This window comes from Ursus maritimus, unplaced genomic scaffold (assembly GCF_017311325.1).
Source record: "Ursus maritimus isolate PB19 unplaced genomic scaffold, ASM1731132v1 scaffold_18, whole genome shotgun sequence".
Taxonomy (NCBI): Eukaryota; Metazoa; Chordata; class Mammalia; order Carnivora; family Ursidae; genus Ursus; species Ursus maritimus.
This window is the reverse complement of record NW_024424230.1, coordinates 35,889,292-35,908,089: the sequence shown is the minus strand read 5'-3', so window position 1 is coordinate 35,908,089 and position 18,798 is coordinate 35,889,292. Positions and strand designations below refer to the sequence as shown.

General features: G+C 39.3%; 1 protein-coding gene and 1 long non-coding RNA gene across 2 annotated transcripts in view; one reads left to right on the top strand and one right to left on the bottom strand.

The window, feature by feature from the left end:
* Positions 1–3,159, top strand: part of GALNT1 (polypeptide N-acetylgalactosaminyltransferase 1) — an 83,868-nt gene extending 80,709 nt beyond the window's left edge. The window contains exon 13 of the mRNA XM_008691243.2: positions 138–3,159. Coding sequence (XP_008689465.1) covers positions 138–284 — 147 coding nt within the window. The 3' untranslated portion in view covers positions 285–3,159. The remainder of the gene's footprint in view (positions 1–137) is intronic.
* The window catches only part of LOC103663505, a 49,722-nt gene that overhangs the window by 1,670 nt on the left and 29,254 nt on the right, over positions 1–18,798 (bottom strand). The window lies entirely within an intron of this gene.

Genomic DNA, 18,798 nt, shown 5'->3' with positions numbered 1-18,798 from the left:
CTTTCTCCCTCCCACATAGGTCTTACAGCAGTCTTTATGTAGACACTTTTTCTACAGAGCAATTTCATGCTCACCAGAAATGATGGTTGAGGTGTGTGATTTTTTTCATGTTAACGGTTCTTTTCTGTCACTTTCAGAAATTAACCCTGCAGCATGTGAACAGTAATCAGTGCCTGGATAAAGCCACAGAAGAGGATAGCCAGGTGCCCAGCATAAGAGACTGCAATGGAAGCCGCTCCCAGCAGTGGCTTCTTCGAAATGTCACCCTTCCAGAAATATTCTGAGACCAAATTTACAAAAAAAAAAAAAAAAGAAAAAGAAAAAGAAAAGGAAAAAAAAAAAAGGATTGACTGGGCTACCTCAGCATACATTTCTGCCACATTCTTAAGTAGCAAAAAAGGAAAAGTGCTTTCCTCCTGCGGGGATGTAAGGTTTATCAGCCATTAAAACTTAGACTCCTCTCGCTTTTCACTAGCTGTGAACCAGCCTTCTTGTCCGAGGACGTGAAACTACATAGTAGCGAGACTGTGCACACCGATGTTTACAAGATGGAAAGTGTCTTTCACCCAGAATCATGGTAAAGAATATTCAGACAATGAAGCAATCAACAAAACGTGCTTTCCGGAGCTGCACCTTGTACGGTTTGCTTGCACATCGGTAACTGCTGCTGAATGTGCGGTCATAATGAAGAGATTTCCAAGATTTTTTTTCTGATTAGAACTGGTAACCAGTATATTAAATATTGATATAAAAATAAGTGAAAAAGAACTGGAACCAGTTTCAGAATCATGAAAACAACATTTTTACAATTTAAGAAGAAACTATATTAAACAGGGTTTAAAGGAAATTAAAACAGAACTATGAGAAGTACAATTTGTTATAGTATAGTATCAAATTTCTATATAGATTTTATACCTCAGTGGGGAAAAATAACTGATTCCAGTGACATTCATTTTCATCTGTGATAGTCATGGATGCTTTTTTTTTTTCCTTGGGGTGCTGAAATTGAGCTGGAAAAAAAATGGCTCTTTGAACGTAGTTTTAATTGCTTTCTTCAGTTTTTTTTATTTGGTTTATGGGCTGTTGGAATTGTTATTTTTAATTGCCTTCAAAGAATGAAGATTTAAAATGTCTGGTCTCACTGAACATGTTAGATCTCTCAGTTGCTCTTGGGTCAACTGGCTTATAGACTTTCACACACAAATTTCTTATTAGATTTTGAACTTCTTAACTTGATTCAGCTGATAATGCTTAATACCCAAGATTCATACTACTGTACTACAGATTTATTTTCACAGCAATAAATCTTCAGTTCTTTATGATTCCACTCAACAAAAGGCCTGCAGAAGTGATGATTTGGATATTTGGAGAGGATACATGGATGGTTTTTTGAAACCTTTTTTCACTCCATACTCAGATGTGCTTTATTGTCAAGTGCATATTTAGATTAGGTTCTTGAATTGTAATGATTTTTTTAATAAAATTTGACTGAAAATGTTGGACATCGTTTTAATGAGTTAACCAAAGAAGTGCAGCTACTGTTGCATAGTAGTACTGCATTTCTTCCCTAAATTCTTTAGGTTAAATCCATTTTCTTTTTTTCTGATTTTTAGTACCACAAAATAACTTCAGAATCAATTAAAAGTTGAGTAAACAGTTTTAATTTCATAAATCTCGCGACGTTTTTCCTGATAATGTAAGGCAGTCCATTGGCAAGTGTGTATTTTCCTTCTTATTTGTAAGATTGTATTTAGTGACATTCTTTTCTTTGATCATCAGAGATGCTCACTGCAGGCAGTGCTGTTTCTTGTGCCTACGAATGTTTCTGAAAGTTATATCACTAATGCTACTTGCGAAGGTGAGTGTTCGGGAAGTTTCTCATCTTCTGTTCAAGTTAATGAGTATCAAGAATATCAAGCACGTGTGGATGCTTTAGGCTGAGACTGTAGTACAGAAGGCATGAATTCTGTCCCCAGGAAATTTGCAGTGAAGCAGGTGCTGGGTGGGTTTGTTGTTTTTTTTTCCTACTCCATGAGCTCTGTTAATTCTGTCGTCAGTAGGCCTAATGTTTGAATAAACCAGATGTCTAATAAATTATTTTCATGCTCAGAATTTTCAGGTGTTTGTACTCTAGTATAGCTTGGTCTTATTTCTTACTGTAAGAAAGCTTAATAGCAATGTGATTTAAGGTTTGGTTTTGTTTTTAAGAGGGGAATGTGAGTGATTTAATTCATGGGTACTTTTAGAACCTGAGGGATAATCCCATTGCCTTTATTTTTCTAATTAAAGAATTCCTAAATACTTTGAAAATACAAAATATTCCTGAATAGTTGTGCCTTACATTGATTTTATTTGAAGTTAAAAGGGATCCCTAGTCATTATGTCCATTTGTAGATCAGGCAATATGCTAACCACTCTGTTATACATCAGACTGGGAAGAAAAGAATTAATCAGAAAGAAAGCCAAGGATGAAAAGAGGGATTATTGGATCAGTGAAGAATTTATAAATGTGCCAAGGATAATCTGAATCTCTCAAATGTATTCACCTTATTCCAATCCCAATCCATTTTAATGTCTTTCTGTTCTAACTGGCATTCTGAAAAAATAGTACTTTGCTCACCATTCTGCAAATGAAGGGCAGCAGGTACCATGTTCTCATTTCCCTATTCTACATTTAGCTGAGAACCAGAAGTGCTTCTGTAAGGGTCTGGTGCTCTCCCCATCTTTCAAGAAGTACAGCAAGAGCAAATTGAACTCCAGAATTTTATGTTTTTTAAAGAAGAAAGAAAATCAGAAGGTAGTGTTTCTGAGGCAATAACTGGGAGCAGAGGTATACAAAGAATGAATCATTTTTTACTCTGGAAAATTAGATGTTCTCAATTATATAACACTTCTCCCATTCTCTGACTTCCTAAAGTTTAACAAGAATTTGCTTGATCTACCAGAACTAATAATTTTGCAGGAAATGAGGCAAAACTCAGTCATATTGTCTATATACTAGCAACAATTAAAAATTAAATTTTAAAATCTTAACCATCTGTAATCACATAAGTCAAATACCTAGAATGTTAACAAGAGATATGTAAGACTTCTACTCTACAAAACTACCCCATGTTGCTGAAACTATAGAACGCTGCAATAAATATATTCATGAATTGAGAGGCTGCATACTGTCAAGATCTGTTTGCCCAAAAATTGATTTCTAGAAATCAAATTTCAATGAGAGAAAAATCCTGTGAGGCTTTCTTGTAAAAATTTGCAGATATATATAGAAATCCAACAGACCTGGAACAGCCAGGATAATTTTGAAGAGGGGGTTGGAAGACTTACACCAATTTCATGACTTGCTTTAAAATCACAGTACTTAAGAGTGTGGTATTAGAGTTAGGACAAATAGATCAGTGGCTAGAATAGAGTCCAGAAGCAGACCCATACATACATATGGTCATTGGCTTTTCAGCAAAAACACAAGCAACTCCATAGGCAAAGACTTTGGACATTGATGCTTTCACACTATGCATTCAACGTGCACATGTGTTCAATTATGTATTGCACTATGTGTTCAGCGTGGATCGTGGGACCTAAATGTGAAAGGCAAAACAAATCCTAGAGAAGAAAACAGACTATCTTCATGACTCTTGGGAAACTCAAAGAGATCTTAGGACATAAACTTCATAAAAGAAAGAAAAAACTGGTACATTTCACCAAAATTACACTCTTATCAGAAAGATATAAAAGTGAAAAAGAGCCAAGGACAAAACAGTTGCAGTACACATAACTGACAAAGACACGTTTGCCGGAGAACCTTTAAAAGCCACTGCAAAAGCAACACAGTATACAAGTTAATACGTAACTTGAGTACACACTTCACAGAAGCTATCCAGATGCACAATTAGCATAGGAAAGGGTGTTCAACATCAGCCACCAGGGAAGGCAGAATGAAACCCCCCGGAAACACTATTGCACACCTGCCTGAGTGGTGAGAAAGTGTAGCAGCAACTAGCAGAAGTGTTAGCATAATCACCATGGAAATAGCGGGCCCATTTCTTAAAAATGTAAATTGATGCCTACTCTGTGATTCCACTTCTAGTGATGAAACCCAAGAGAACCCCCAGCCAGGAAACGACTCAAATATCTGTCAACAACATAATGGATAATCAAATAATGGTTATTGAAATACTAGTCCACAGTTTTTAAAAATGAATTACTGGTAGAATACAGATAAATACAAAAATACTGAACAAAAGCTAGACATAGTACATTTATGCAAAGCTCAAGAATAGGCAAAACCAACCTAAGGTGCTTACCTCTGGGTGAGTATAGGCTTGAAAGTGGCATAAGAAAACTTTCTAGAATGAGGGAAATAGTCTTAACTGATTGAGATAATGGCAACGTGGATGTAAGTTAAAGTTCTGCTGAGCTATATACTTGTGATATATGCATTTTATCATATGTAAATTATACCTCAATAAAGTGCAGGGGGGAAATAAGATATTTACCTTGCTGGATCATACTATATATATAGAGAGAGAGAGAGAGCATCAAGGTTTTCTAAAAAGTGTTCCACTGCTACAAAACACCCAAAGGCTGGCTCGGTTGCCATAAACATACTATTAAGTGAGATACTGAACTCACAAGAAAATATGGAAAAATCTATAAAGTCCAGGGGAAAAAAATTTCTAAATCTACGTAAACAAGCCACAGAAGTAACTGTTAAATACGAAAGCCCTTCCTCTCCTAAGAACAAAAGAGAATAACCAGTTTGGGGAATGATAGCTCCTAGGCCTTAGGCCTGAACAAAGGTGAGGAATTGCACGTCAGATCCCTATGTAAAACTGGAACATTCAGTTACACCTACAAGTAAAAGGGTGCATAAGGAAGTCTCCTGCCATGTAAAGGAAACCAAAGGGTAATCTGACTGACCCTGCCATTTTTCTAGGTAGCAAGTGGTGATGAGGATGATGCCACCACTGTGATCATAAGACCTGCTTCTGTTTTAAGATTTTATTTTTACATAATCTCTACACCCAATGTGGTGTGTGTCTTAAACTCACAACCCCAAGGTCAAGCATCACACGCTCCACCAACCAAGGCAGCCAGGTGTCCCAAGGTCTGCTTTTAAATAGATCAAGTTTTTTTGTTTTTTAAGATTTTATTTATTTGAGAAAGACTGAGTGAGAGTACTAGTGGGGGGAGGGGCAGAGGGAGAAGCAGACTCCCTGCTGAGCATAGAGTGTGATGCGGGGCTTGATCCCAGGACCTTGGGATTATGACCTGAGTGGAAGGCAGATGCTTAACCAACTGAGCCACCCAGGCTCCCCTAAATCAAGAGTTTAAAACCACAGTTATGAAGTCTGCAGATGAAGAAAATAAAGTGAATCTAGACTTATGGCACTTGCTGGAAACCATTAGAATACAATGTCTTTTGGAGGGAAAAATATATATATATAGGCCCCTATACACCCACAAATTAAATAATGAAATCACTATCAGAGAAAATGAACCACCTGTGTTAGCAAAAAAAAAAAAAAATTTTTTTTTGGCAAAGTGACAATAGTTGTGTCAGACTAAACCTGCCAATAAATTAATAACCCTGGACAATAATTTTTAAACAATGTTTTAGTGCCCTGGAGAATGAACAAAAGGCAAAAATGTAGGAGATTCAACCCTTATTAAAAAAGGTCTTCTGGGTAAGATGACATGTATAGCTTTTCTCCAAAGAGCATTCCAGTGCACACAACACACTAGAAGTACTGGTCATACAGATAGTGACTGTTGTCTCGGGCTGAGGAGAAATCTTATTTATGAGCAGAATGGCTGGAAATTGGAGAATACCTAGAACAGAAGGAGCCCCCAAATCTGCATTTGATTGATTTGACTAAGTGTGCACAGAATGAGACTCCAAGAAGTCACTACAAGGCAGAATTGAATAGAGTTCTTAGCTGTTTCCCAGTACCAAGAACAGAGTTTGGAGTTCAAACTCGTCCCATTCGGAGGGGTTTGATAAACACTTTAGACTTTACAGGCACACCGTTGGAGGTAATGCAGGCTCAATGCTAGACCACTGCAATAAAGCAAATATTGCAATAAAACAAGTCAAATTAATTTTTTTGTTTCCCAGGACATATGAAAGTTAAGTTAATCTATTAAGTGTGTGATAACATGTCTAAAAACACCATGTCCAATGTATATAATTTGAAAATATTTTTGAGAGAGAGTGAGTGAGTGGACTAGCAGTGGATGGAAGGGCAGATAGAAAATCTCTAGCAGACTCTGCTGAGCACAGAGCACACAGGGCTCCGTCCCACAACCATGAGACCATGACCTGAGCCAAAATCGAGAGTTGGATGCTCAACCAACCGAGCCACTAAGGCGCCCTTAAAAATTCTTCATTGCTAAAAAATGCTAACCGTCATCTGAGCTTTCAGTGAGTCGTAATCGCAGATCACCATAGCAAGTATAATAAAAATGAAAAAGTGTGTAATATTGTAACAATTAATAAAACATGACACACAGACATGAAGTGAGCAAATGCCACTGGAGAAATGGCACCAACAGACAAACGGAATAGAGGAGAACTTCCTCAATTTAATAAAGGGCCCCTACGAAAAATCCATAACTACTATCATATTTAATGGTGAAAGACTGGATGCTTTCCCCGTAAGACCAGGGACACAACAAAAATGTCCGGTCTTGCTATGTGTATTCAGCACTGTACTGGCGGTTTTGGCTAGGGCAATTTTGAAGCAAGAAAAAGCGTTCATGTTGAAAAAGAAGAAATGAAACTATTTGCAGATAACAATTTCATATATTAAAAAATCCTAAGGATTCCATTCAAATTACTAGAACTAATAAATGAATTTAGCAAGGTTGTAGAATATGATATCAGTACAGAAAAATCAGTTTTATTCCTGTACACTAGCAATAAATTCCAAAATAAAATTAAGAAAACAATTCATTTAAAATAGTGTCAAAAAGAATAAAATACTTAGCAATACATTTAACCAAAAAAAGTGCAAGACATACACATTGAAAAACACGTCACTGAAAGAAATTAAAGCAGTTCTAAAAAAAAAAAAAAAGTCACATATTCATGAATCAAAAGAATATTTTTAAGATGGTAATATTTCCCAAACTGAGCTACAGTTTCAATGCAATTCCTATCAAAATCCCAAATGTCTTTTTCGCAGATATTGATAAGCTGATCCTAAAAAATTTGTATGGACATTCAAGGTGCCCAGAATTGCCAAAGCAATCTTGAAACAGAAGAAAAAAGTTGGAGTACTCAAACTTTCCAATTTCCAGTCTTACTACAAAGCTACAGTAATCACCACAGTGTGTTAGTGGAGTAAGGATAGATATATAGATCAATGGAATAGAATCGAGAGTCCAGAAATAACCCCTACACTTATGCTCGATATTCAACAAGGGTACAAAGAAAATTTAACAGAATACCAATAAATGGTTGTGGGACAACTGGATATCTATATGTCAAAGAGAAGTTAGACCCCCTATATCACACGATATACAAAAATTAACTCAAAATGTATCAAAGACCTAAATGTAAGAGCTAAAACCGTAACACTCGTAGAAGAAAACATATCCATAATCTTCACAACATGATCACTGGGCAATAATCTCTTAGATATAAAACCAAAAGCAGCAGCAAAAGTAGAAAGCAAATATATAAACAGAACTTTTTAAAAAAAGATTTTATTTATTTATTTGACACAGAGACAGCCAGAGAGAGAGACAAGCGGGGGGAGTGGGAGAGGAAGAAGCAGACTCCCAGCAGAGGAGCCTGATGTGGGGCTCGATCCCAGAACGCTGGGATCACGCCCTGAGCTGAAGGCAGACGCTTAATGACTGAGCTACCCAGGCGCCCCAACAAATGGAACTTTATCAAAACTAAAAGCTTGGGGCATCTGGGTAGCTTGGTTAAGCGGCTGCCTTCAGCTCAGGTCATGATCTCTGGGTCCTAGAATCAAGCCCCATGTCAGGCTCCCTGTTCAGCAGAGAGTCTGCTTCTGCCTCTGCCTTCCCCTGACTTGTGCACATGTGCTCTCACTCTCTCAAATAAATAAAATCTTTAAAAAATAAAAACAAAAACTAAAAGCTTTTGGAGTCCAGTTCAAGATAGCAATGTAGGAAGATCCTGAACTTGCCATCTTTCATGGACACACCAAATCTACAGCTCCTTATGTAACAATTTCTTGTGGAAAAACCCTAAAAACTAGTGGAGAAATGCCTTCAAATCAGGCAAATGAGGAAACACACACACACACACACACACACACTCTGAAGAGGGTAAGAAAGGCTGAGAGATAACTTGCCATAAACACCATGCCAGCATTGTGACCCACAAATGGGAGGGAACACAAAACACAGAGCTTCTCCCTGAGGAACAAAGGGTTTGTACCCCACATTGGGAACCCTGATTTTTAAGGCTTGCACCTGAGATAGAGCCCCAAAACATCTATCTTTGGAAACCAATGGGGCTAATGCCCATGAGACCCATGGGGCTGTGGTGAGCTGAGAAATGGGTCTTAAAATGTTTTTAAGAGGACTCACCCCATAGCCTAGAATAGAAGCAGCCCTTTGAAAGGCACCTAGACTTTATGTGAAAGGCTCTTTGCTAAGTTTAAAGCATCAGTCTGAGGGGCAGGAGCCAGCTAGGATACCCTCTGGGGGAAGAAGCTGGCAGGTGCCACCTTCTCACTCTCCCTCTGCCTTGTTAAAGCTGGTATGCTCCATCTTCTATTTTTTTCAAGTGGATGCTATCTTTGCACTCCCCCTGCCTTGCTTTAGACAGCAGGTACCATCTTCATGCTCTCCACCTGCTGCACTCCATAGCATCAGTATCTCTCAGAGGGGAGCTTCTACACGCATCTGGTGCCCCAGTTGTTATGTCTGGTGACCTGGTTTGTGCAGCTGCCACCCATGGAATGCCCCTTGATTGCTTAGCCGGTGGTCGGGGGAGCTTGTGTTCCTGGGTCCCATGGACTATAACAATTGGAGACAGTTCTTGGCAAGCTACCATCCTGAGGGCACTACACAGAGCAGACTGAAACACACCCCGAGTCTTTCTGTAAAAGAGGTCTATGTGCTTGTCTTGAAGCTTAGACGAGGGGCAGGCTTCTGCTTTGGCACAGATCTACGAGATACATAGGTGATAGGGAACGCAGACTGGAGGATACCATCTTTGAGTTCTCCCTCTGCCTCACTACAGCTGACTGTTATCTTCCAGAAAAGAGCTTAGAACACACTCATCTGGAGCCCTGATTTTTGTGGGCCATCTCCTGATATCCTGGCCCTAGTGACCAGTGGGGATTATGCTTGCAGTCCTACAGGATTCTGTATATTTGCATTTTTTAAAAGCTGCTGCTGAGGGGTCTGGCTTCCAGTCAGCCTAAATCTGGATGATGAATGACATCCTCCCATTTGGGACACTAACAGATCTTAGTAGACCCTTCAACACTGGGAGCCATTTAAAATAGGCTTCCTGGACAATCACAAAGTTTGACAGACAACCAAGAGCAAAGTAGGGATGAATGATAAGTTTCATCTACTGCATAAGGCCAATCTTCCAAAATCAGGAGAGGTGGCTGTTCCACTTAATTCCTAGAAACCAACATAGAGAGTCAAACACAGTGAAGCAACAGAAATATGTTCCAAAGAACAAGACAAAAACTCAGCGAAAGCACTAGATGAAATGAAGATAAGCAATCTACTGAATAAAGAGATCAAAGTAATGGTCCTAAAGATGCTCGCTGAGCTCGGGAAGAATGGAAGATCACACCACGATCGAGTGCGATTTATCTCAGGGATGCAAGGATGGTTCAGCATCTACAAATCAATCAATGTAATACACCAAGTTAACAAAATGAAGGATAAAAACTATACAATCACTTCAACAGAGGCAGAAAAAGCATCTGACACTATTCAACATCTATTTATGATAAAAATCATATCAAAATATCAACAAAGTGTGTATAGAGAGAACATACCTCAACAAAAAGCTAACACCACACTGAATGGTGAAAAGCTAAAAGTTTTTCCTCTAAGATCTAAGAAACAAGAAAAAATACCTAGGAATAAATTTAAATAAGGAGGTGAAATATTTGTATACTGTAAACTATGAGACATGGGTGAAAGAAATTAAAGACACACATAAACGGAAAGATATTCCATGCTCATGGACTGGAAGAATTAATACTGTTAAAATGCCTATATTAAAATGTCAGAATATTCTGGGGCGCCTGGGTGGCTCAGTCGTTAAGTGTCTGCCTTCGGCTCAGGGTGTGATCCCGGCGTTCTGGGATCGAGTCCCACATCGGGCTCCACCACTGGGAGCCTGCTTCTTCCTCTCCCACTCCCTCTGCTTGTGTTCCCTCTCTCGCTGGCTGTCTCTCTCTCTCTGTGTCAAATAAATAAATAAAATATTTTAAAAAATAAAAATAAAATAAAATGTCAAAATATCCAATGTACCCCTATTGAAATTCCAATGCCATTTTTCTCAGAAATAGATTATTCCTAAAATTTGTATGGAATCACAAAAAGACCCTGAAGAGCTAAAGCAATTTTGAGAAAGCAGAACAAAGCTAAAGGCATCACACTATCTTGTATCAAACTATAAAAAAGAAGAAAATTCTGGAGCTGAAAAATATAAATACTGAACTAAAAAATTCAGTAGATGATTCAACAGCCAACTTGATCAGGAAAGCAAACTTGAAGACAAGTCATTTGAAATTATCAAGTCAAAGAGCAAAAAGAAAAAAGAATGAAGAAAAGTGAAGAGGACCTAAGGGACTTAAGGGACACTGTCAGATGGACCAATGTTCACATTACAGGAATCCCATAAGGAGGAAAGAGAAAAGGGGCAGAGAATTTATTGGGGGGAATTATAGCCCCAAACTTCCTAAATCTGAGGAAAGAAATAGGCATATAGATTCCAGAAGCTCAAAAAACTCCAACTAGAATAAATTTAAAGAGAACCACGCCAAGACACATTATAATACAATTGTATAAAGTCAAAGACAAAGGCAGAATCTGGAAAGCAAGAGAAAAGCAACTTGTCATATACAAAGGAAATTCCATAAAATTATCAACAGATTTCATAGCAGAAACTTTGAAAGCAAAAAGTGGGATGATATATTGAAAGTGCTGAGGGGAAAAAACTCAACCAAAAACACCTTATCTGGTAATATCGTCCTCCAAAAATGAAAGAGGGGTAAGAAATTCCAAGATAAACTGCTGAGGGAGTTCATTACCATTAGACCTGCTTTACGAGAAATGCTACAAGGAGCCCTTCAAGTTGAAATATAAGGATGGTAAAGAATAACACAAAGCTGTATGAAAAGATAAGGCTATACAATAAAGGTAAGTAAATATTGTAACTTCTACTATCGTAATTTTGGTGCATACATTACTTTTTTTAAAACATTTTATTTTTAAGTAATCTCTATACCCAACATGGGGCTCAAACTCATGACCCTGAGATCGAGTCATATGCTCCACCAACCGAGCCAGCCAGGTGCCCCTTGGTGCATAAATTTAAATTAGAAAAATACAAATAACTATAAATTTTTATCAATAGGTTTACAGTATTTAAAGATACAACGGTGACATCAATAACAAAGTGATGGGTGGAGCTGCAAAGGACCAGAGTTTTTATATGTAACCGAAGTTATTGCTTTAAAACAGAATGCTGCAACTTTAAGATATTTAATTGCAATGATAACCACAAAGAAAATATCTATAGCATATGTATTTAAAAGGAAAGGAGAAAGGAATCAAAGCATACCATTACAAAAAATAAAAATAAAAAATCAATGAAACAAAAGAAGGCAGTAAGAGAAGGAAGGAGGGACAATAAAGGTACAAGACATTCAGAAAAGAAAACAAAGTGGCAATAGTAAGTCTTTCCCTATCAGTAATTAATTTAAATATAAATATTCAATTCCTCAAAACACATAGATTGGCTGAATGGATTTTAAAAATATATGATCCACGTATATGCTATCTATAGGAGACTTTAGACCTAAGGACGCACACAGGCTAAAAGTGTAAAGGTGGAAAAAGATATTCCATATAAATTAACCAAGAATAGAACAAGAGTGGCTATACAGAAGTCAGACAACCTTTAAATCAAAAATTGTTATAAAAGACAAAGAAGGATATGCTATAATGAAAAAAGGATCAATTTCACTAAGAAGCATTATCAGTTTTAAATATCTATGCACCATACCTCAGAGCTCCTAAATATATGAGGCAAACTTTGATAAACTAGAAGGGAGAAGGTTACGGGGAAGATGGTAGAGTAGGAGACCCTAGGCTCACCTCTTCCCAGAGACAGACCTATATAACACCCACATCAGTGTAAATAATTCAGAAAACAACCCAAAGACTGACAGAACAGACTCTCCACAGCTAAATGTAGAGAAGAGACTACATTGAAGAGGGTAGGAAGGGCAGAGATGTGTTTTGGAACCAAAATGACCTGTGAGACTAACCATGGGAGCGAGGGACACCACAGGCATTGAGAAGGAAGAGGAGCAGACCCCATGCCAGGAAGAGGAATCCCCACAATATTTCCTTTTGAAAGCCAAAGTGGCTTAATTACATGAGTTTTTACAGTCAGTGGGGCTTAACACCCATAACCTTAAAAATCAGCTGCTTCACTCTGAGAGAGCCAGCAGGGTGACAGGAAACTAAATCCCCATCCTTAAAAAGACAGCATAACAAACAGCCCCACTGAAATACAGCATAGAAGCAACAGTGTAAAAAACATCTGGGGCATACAAAGGGAGATTTATTTCCTAATCTCAGAACATGCCCAAGAGGTGCAGAGATCTTTATAGAGTTCTCCAAGAACGAAAAAAACTGGCTGGTGCCATTTCTCTCCCCTGCATCGCCCCCCCGCCCCAGTCTAGATACACTGACACCTGTGGGAACGAGAATGAACAATCTCTGCCTAGCTTGCTAATGGCATGCCATGCTCCCACATTCTACCATGGACTTGCCCCATCCAACCTGCCCTCAGCATGAGTTCATCCAAAGCAGTGCCACAAGCATGACATTTTACAAGCAAACCCAACAGTGGCCAGCACCATTCCAAAATGACTCCTGCCCTGGGCAGAGGGGGAAATAACCACGCACAAGTTCAAGTGCAGTCCCAGCAGCAGGCTGGGGGCCGACATCAGGTCTGACTGCAGGCCCCACCTGTACCAAGAAAAGCCTCTCAGGAGACAATGCTGGGAGAACACCCTGCAGTTTGGAGTGACCACAGTTCTGGCAAACACTTGATCTGACCCAACTCAAGCCCAAGGTGGCACCAGACTGACTGCTTAACAACACAGGGACCAATACCTGCCCACAATAGGCAAACAGAGCCATTGCAGATGACGGGACTGAAGGCAAAAGTGGCTTAGCCACAACAGTAGGGCATGTTCAACACACACAGGAGACACTCCTGAAGTGCCAGATTCTGCTGAAGTGGGGACATTACACTGCAGGGCACTATGGGAACTCTTCTTCATAAAGCCACTACTTTCAAAAGCAGAAGATGCAGCTGACTTTCTTAACACATAGACACAAACACAGGGGGCTAGACAAAATGAGACAGAGGAATATTTCCTAAATGAAAGAACAGGTCAAAATCACAGCAAGAGAGCCAAATGAAATGGGGATAAGCAATATGCCTGATAAAGAATTTAAAGTAATAGTCATAAAAGTACTCACTGGACTTGAGAAAAGAGTGGAGGACCTCAGTAAGACCCTCAACAATGAGACTGAAAACAAAAAAAGAACGAATCAGAGATGAAAATGTCAATAACCAAAATTAAACATACCCTAGATGGAATAAATAATAGACTAGAGAAAGCAGAATAGTGGATCAGTGGCCTGGAGGACAGAGTAATGGAAAGTAATCAAGCTGAACAGGAGAGAGAAAATAATAATAAAATGAAAGTAGACTTAGGGAACCTCAGTGACACCATCAAGTATAATAACATTTGCATTATAAGGGTCCAAGAAGGAGAAGAAAAAGGGCAGGGCAGAAAATTTATTTGAAGAAATAATAGCTGAAAACTTGCTAAATCTTGGGAAGGAAACAGAAATCCAGATCCATGAGTCACAAAGAGCCCCCACAAAAAGTCCACACCAAGACATATGGTAATTAAAACAGCAAAAAGTAGTGATGAAGAGAATTTTAAAAGTAGCAACAGAAAAGAAACCAGTTACACACAAAGGAAACTTCATAAGGCTATAAGCTGATGTTTCAGCAGAAACTTTGCAGACCAGAAGAGAGTGGCATAACATATTCAATGTGCTGAAAAGAAAAAACCTGCAACCAAGAATACTCTACCCAGCAAGGCTATCATTCAGAATAGAAGGACTGATGAAGAATTTCCTAAACAAATGTTAAAGGAATTCATCACTACTAAACCAGGCTTACAAGAAATGTTAAAGGGATTCTTTGAGTAGAAGGGAAAGACCATAGTCAGGAGTCAGAAAGGTAGGCAAGGAAAAATTTCACAGGTACATATAAACTTAATAAAAGTAGATTGGGGGGGGGGAAGGTGGAGGAGGAGTAGGCGACCCTATTTCAACAGTCCCCTGAATCGAGCTGGACATCTACCAGACTATCCTGAACACCCATGAAATCAGTCTGAGATATAAGAAAATACATCTGGATCTCTACAAACGGAACATCTCTGGTGCTTGGTCTCAAAGTATGAAGCGGGGAGCCAAGAGTCTGCACGCAGATATCGGAAGATAAACGGAAGGGGGAGGGAGCCGCCGTGCTCGGGCACCAGAAAGCAGTAGCCTCCTGCGCTGGGGAGCAGGACGGACTCGCAAACCAGTAGCCACTGGGAAACCAAACTGAAACCGGGAGCTCGAGAGCATGCACGCACGCGACCAGACTGAAAACCGGCACTCCGGAGCACTCACTGGAACCGGACTGAAACTGGGAGCCTGGGAGCGTGCACAGGAACCAGGGGCGGCTGGCGGTGTTAGAAGCACAAAGGACAGAGACGTGCCAGCCCTGGAAGCAAGGGCTGGGAGAGTGGCTGTGGGGCGCACGACCTGGGACACTGCAGGGTTTTTAGCAGCATCGACTAAAACAGAGTTAGAGTGGCCAGGAGAGCTCACTGGAGAGCAGACTGTGATCTCTCTGTTCTGAGACAGAGGCTAGGATACGGCCACTGCTGCTCTGACTCTCAGAAGAGACACAGAAAGCCACCAGAGAAAGCCATCAGAGAACAGAAGCCCCAAAAAACTGGTTCTCATTGAGCCCATGCCCCTCACATAGGGGGCAGGGCAACTCTGCCCAAACAGGGTTGCCTGAGTATCAGCGTGGCAGGCCCCGCCCCCAGAAGGCAGGCTGAAAAAACAAGAAGCCCACATCCCTAAGGTCCCTACAAAACAGGTGCATCTTGCTTGGGTGCTGGTGAATAATTTGGACTCAGTATATCCCCCCAACCACACCTCATCAGAATGAAAAAGAGGAGGAACCCCCAACAAAGGAAAGAAACAGAGACTGTGGCCTCTGCCACAGAACTAATGGATATGGATATAACCAAGTTGTCAGAAATGGATTTTAGAGTAACAATTATCAAGAAGATGTATACACTTGAGAAAAATATTAACGAGAATATAGAATCTCTAAGGGCTGAAATGAGAACGAATCTGGCAGAAATTAAGAATTCTATGAATGAATTGCAGTCTAAACTGGATGCTCTTATGGCCAGGATAAATGAGGCAGAAGAACGAATTAGTGAGTTAAGAGGATGAGATGATAGAAAAGAAGCAAAGAGAGGTAACATGGGAAAAAAACCCTCCAATTTCATGAAAAAAAGTTACATGAGATTACTGACTCAATGAAACGTTCCAAAGTCAGAATTATCGGCATCCCTGAGGGGGTGGAGAAAGAAAGAGCTCTAAAAGAGATATTTGAACAAATTGTAGCTGAGAACGTCCCTAATCTGGTGAAGGAAACAAGCATTTGTCTCCAAGAGGCAGAGAGGACCCCTCCTAAGATCAATGAGAACAGATCAACACTACGACATGTAATAGTGTAATTCACAAATCTTAGATCCAAGGAAACAATCTTGAAAGCAGCGAGGAGAAAAAGATTCCTTACATACAGGGGGAGGAACATCAGAATAACGTCAGACCTGTCTACAGAGACCTGGCAAGCCAGAAAGGGCTGGCAAGACATTTTCAGGGTACTAAATGAGAACATGCAGCTGAGGATACTTTATCCAGCAAGACTGTCATTCGGAACGGATGTAGAGACAAGGAGCTTCCAAGACCAGCAGAAACTGAAAGACTATGTGACCACCAAGCCAGCCCTACAAGAAATATTAAGGGGGGGGGGGTTCCATAAAAGTAGAAAGACCCCAAGAGTGATACAGAACAGAAATTTACAGAGACAAACTATAGAAACAAGGACTTCACAGGCAACATGATGACATTAAAAATCATACCTTTCAATAATCACTCTCAATGTGAATGGCCTAAATGCTCCCATAAGACACAAAGTTGCAGATTGGATAAAACAACATGACCCATCCATATGCTGTCTACAAGAGACTCATTTTGAACCTAAAGATACCTCCAGACTGACAGTGAAGGGATGGAAAACAATTTTTCATGCCAATGGACCTCAAAAGAAAGCTGGGGTAGCAATTCTCATATCAGACAAATTAGATTTTAATCTAAAGACTGTAGTTAGAGATACAGAAGGACACTATAGTATTCTTAAAAGGTGTATCAAACAAGAGGATCTAACAATTATAAATATCTATGCCCCCAACAGGGGAGCAGCCAACTACATAAGCCAACTGTTAACCCAAATAAAGAGACATATAGATAATACATTAATAGTAGGGGACCTTAACACTCCACTCTCAGCAATAGACAGATCATCTGAGCAGAAAATCAACAAAGAAACAAGAGCTTTGAATGACACACTGGACCAGATGGACCTCATAGATATATACAGAACACTCCACCCTAAAACAACAGAATACTCATTCTTTTCGAATGCACATGGGACTTTCTCCAGAGTAGACCATATACTGGGTCACAAAACAGGTCTCAACCGATACCAAAAGATTGAGATTATTCCCTGCATATTCTCAGACCACAATGCTTTGAAACTGGAACTCAATCACAAGAAAAAATTCAGAAGAAACTCAAACACTTGGAAACTAAGGACCATCCTGCTTAAGAATGTTTGGGTAAACCAGGAAATTAAAGAAGAACTTAAGCAATTTATGGAAACCAATGAGAACGAAAACACATTGGTCCAAAACCTATGGGACACTACAAAGGCGGTCCTAAGGGAGAAATATATAGCCATCCAAGCCTCACTCAAAAGAATAGAAACATCTAAAATGCAGTCCTTATACTCACACCTTAAAAAGCTGGAGATGGAACAAAAGAACAGGCCTAAGCCATGCACAAAAAGACAACTGATTTAAGATTAGAGCAGAGATCAATAAATTAGAAACCAGAAATACAGTAGAGCACATCAACAAAACTAGAAGCTGGTTCTTAAAAAGAATTAATAAGATCGATAAGCAACAGGCCAGACTTATTCAAAAGAATAGAGAAAGGACCCAAATTAATAAAATTATGAATGAAAGGGGAGAGATCACATCTAACACCAGGCTATAGAAACAATCATTAGAAACTACTATCAACAACTATATGCCAATAAATTAAACAACCTGGAAGAAATGGATGCCTTCCTGGAAACCTATAAACTACCAAGATTGAAACAGGAAGAAAGTGATTATCTAACTAGACCAATTAACTGTGAAGAGATTGAAGTAGTGATCAAAAACCTCCCAGAGAGTCCAGGGCCCGATGGGATTCCCCGGGGAATTCTACCAAACATTCAAAGAAGAAATAACACCTGTTCACCTGAAGCTGTTTCAAAAAATAGAAACAGAAGGAAAACTTCCAAACTCATTCTATGATGCCAGCATTACCTTGATCCCAAAACCAGGCAAAGATCCCTCAAAAACGAGAATTACAGACCAATATCCCTGATGAATATGAACACCAAAATTCTCAACAAGATCCTAGCTAATAGGATCCAATAGTACATTTAAAGGATTATCCATCACGACCAGGTGGGATTCATCCCTGGGATGCAAGCATGGTTCAACATTCACAAATCAATGAGTGTGACAGAACACATTAATGAGAGAAGAGAGAAGAATCATAAGGACTTCTCAATTGATGCAGAAAAAGCATTTGACAAAATATAGCATCCTTTCCTGATTAAAACACTTCAGAGTGTAGGGATAGAGGGTACATTCCTCAATTTCATAAAAACCATGTATGAAAAGCCTACAGTGAATATCATTCTCAATGGGGAAAAGCTAAGAGCCTTTCCCTTAAGATCAGGAACACAACAAGGATGCCCACTCTCGTCACTATTATTCAACATAGTACTAGAAGTCCTTGCAACAGCAATCAGACAACAAAAAGAAATAAAAGGTATCCAAACTGGCAAAGAAGAAGTCAAACTTTCTCTCTTCACAGATGACATGATACTTTATGTGGAAAACCCACTCCCAAACTATTAGAAGTTATAGAGCAATTCAGTAATGTGGCGGGATACAAAAATCAATGCTCAGAAATCAGCTGTGTTTCTATACACGAACAATGAGACTGAAGAAAGAGAAATTAAGGAATCCATTCCATTTACAATAGCACCAAAAACCATAAGATATCTCGGAATAAACTTAACCAGAGAGGTAAAGGATCTATACTCTAGCA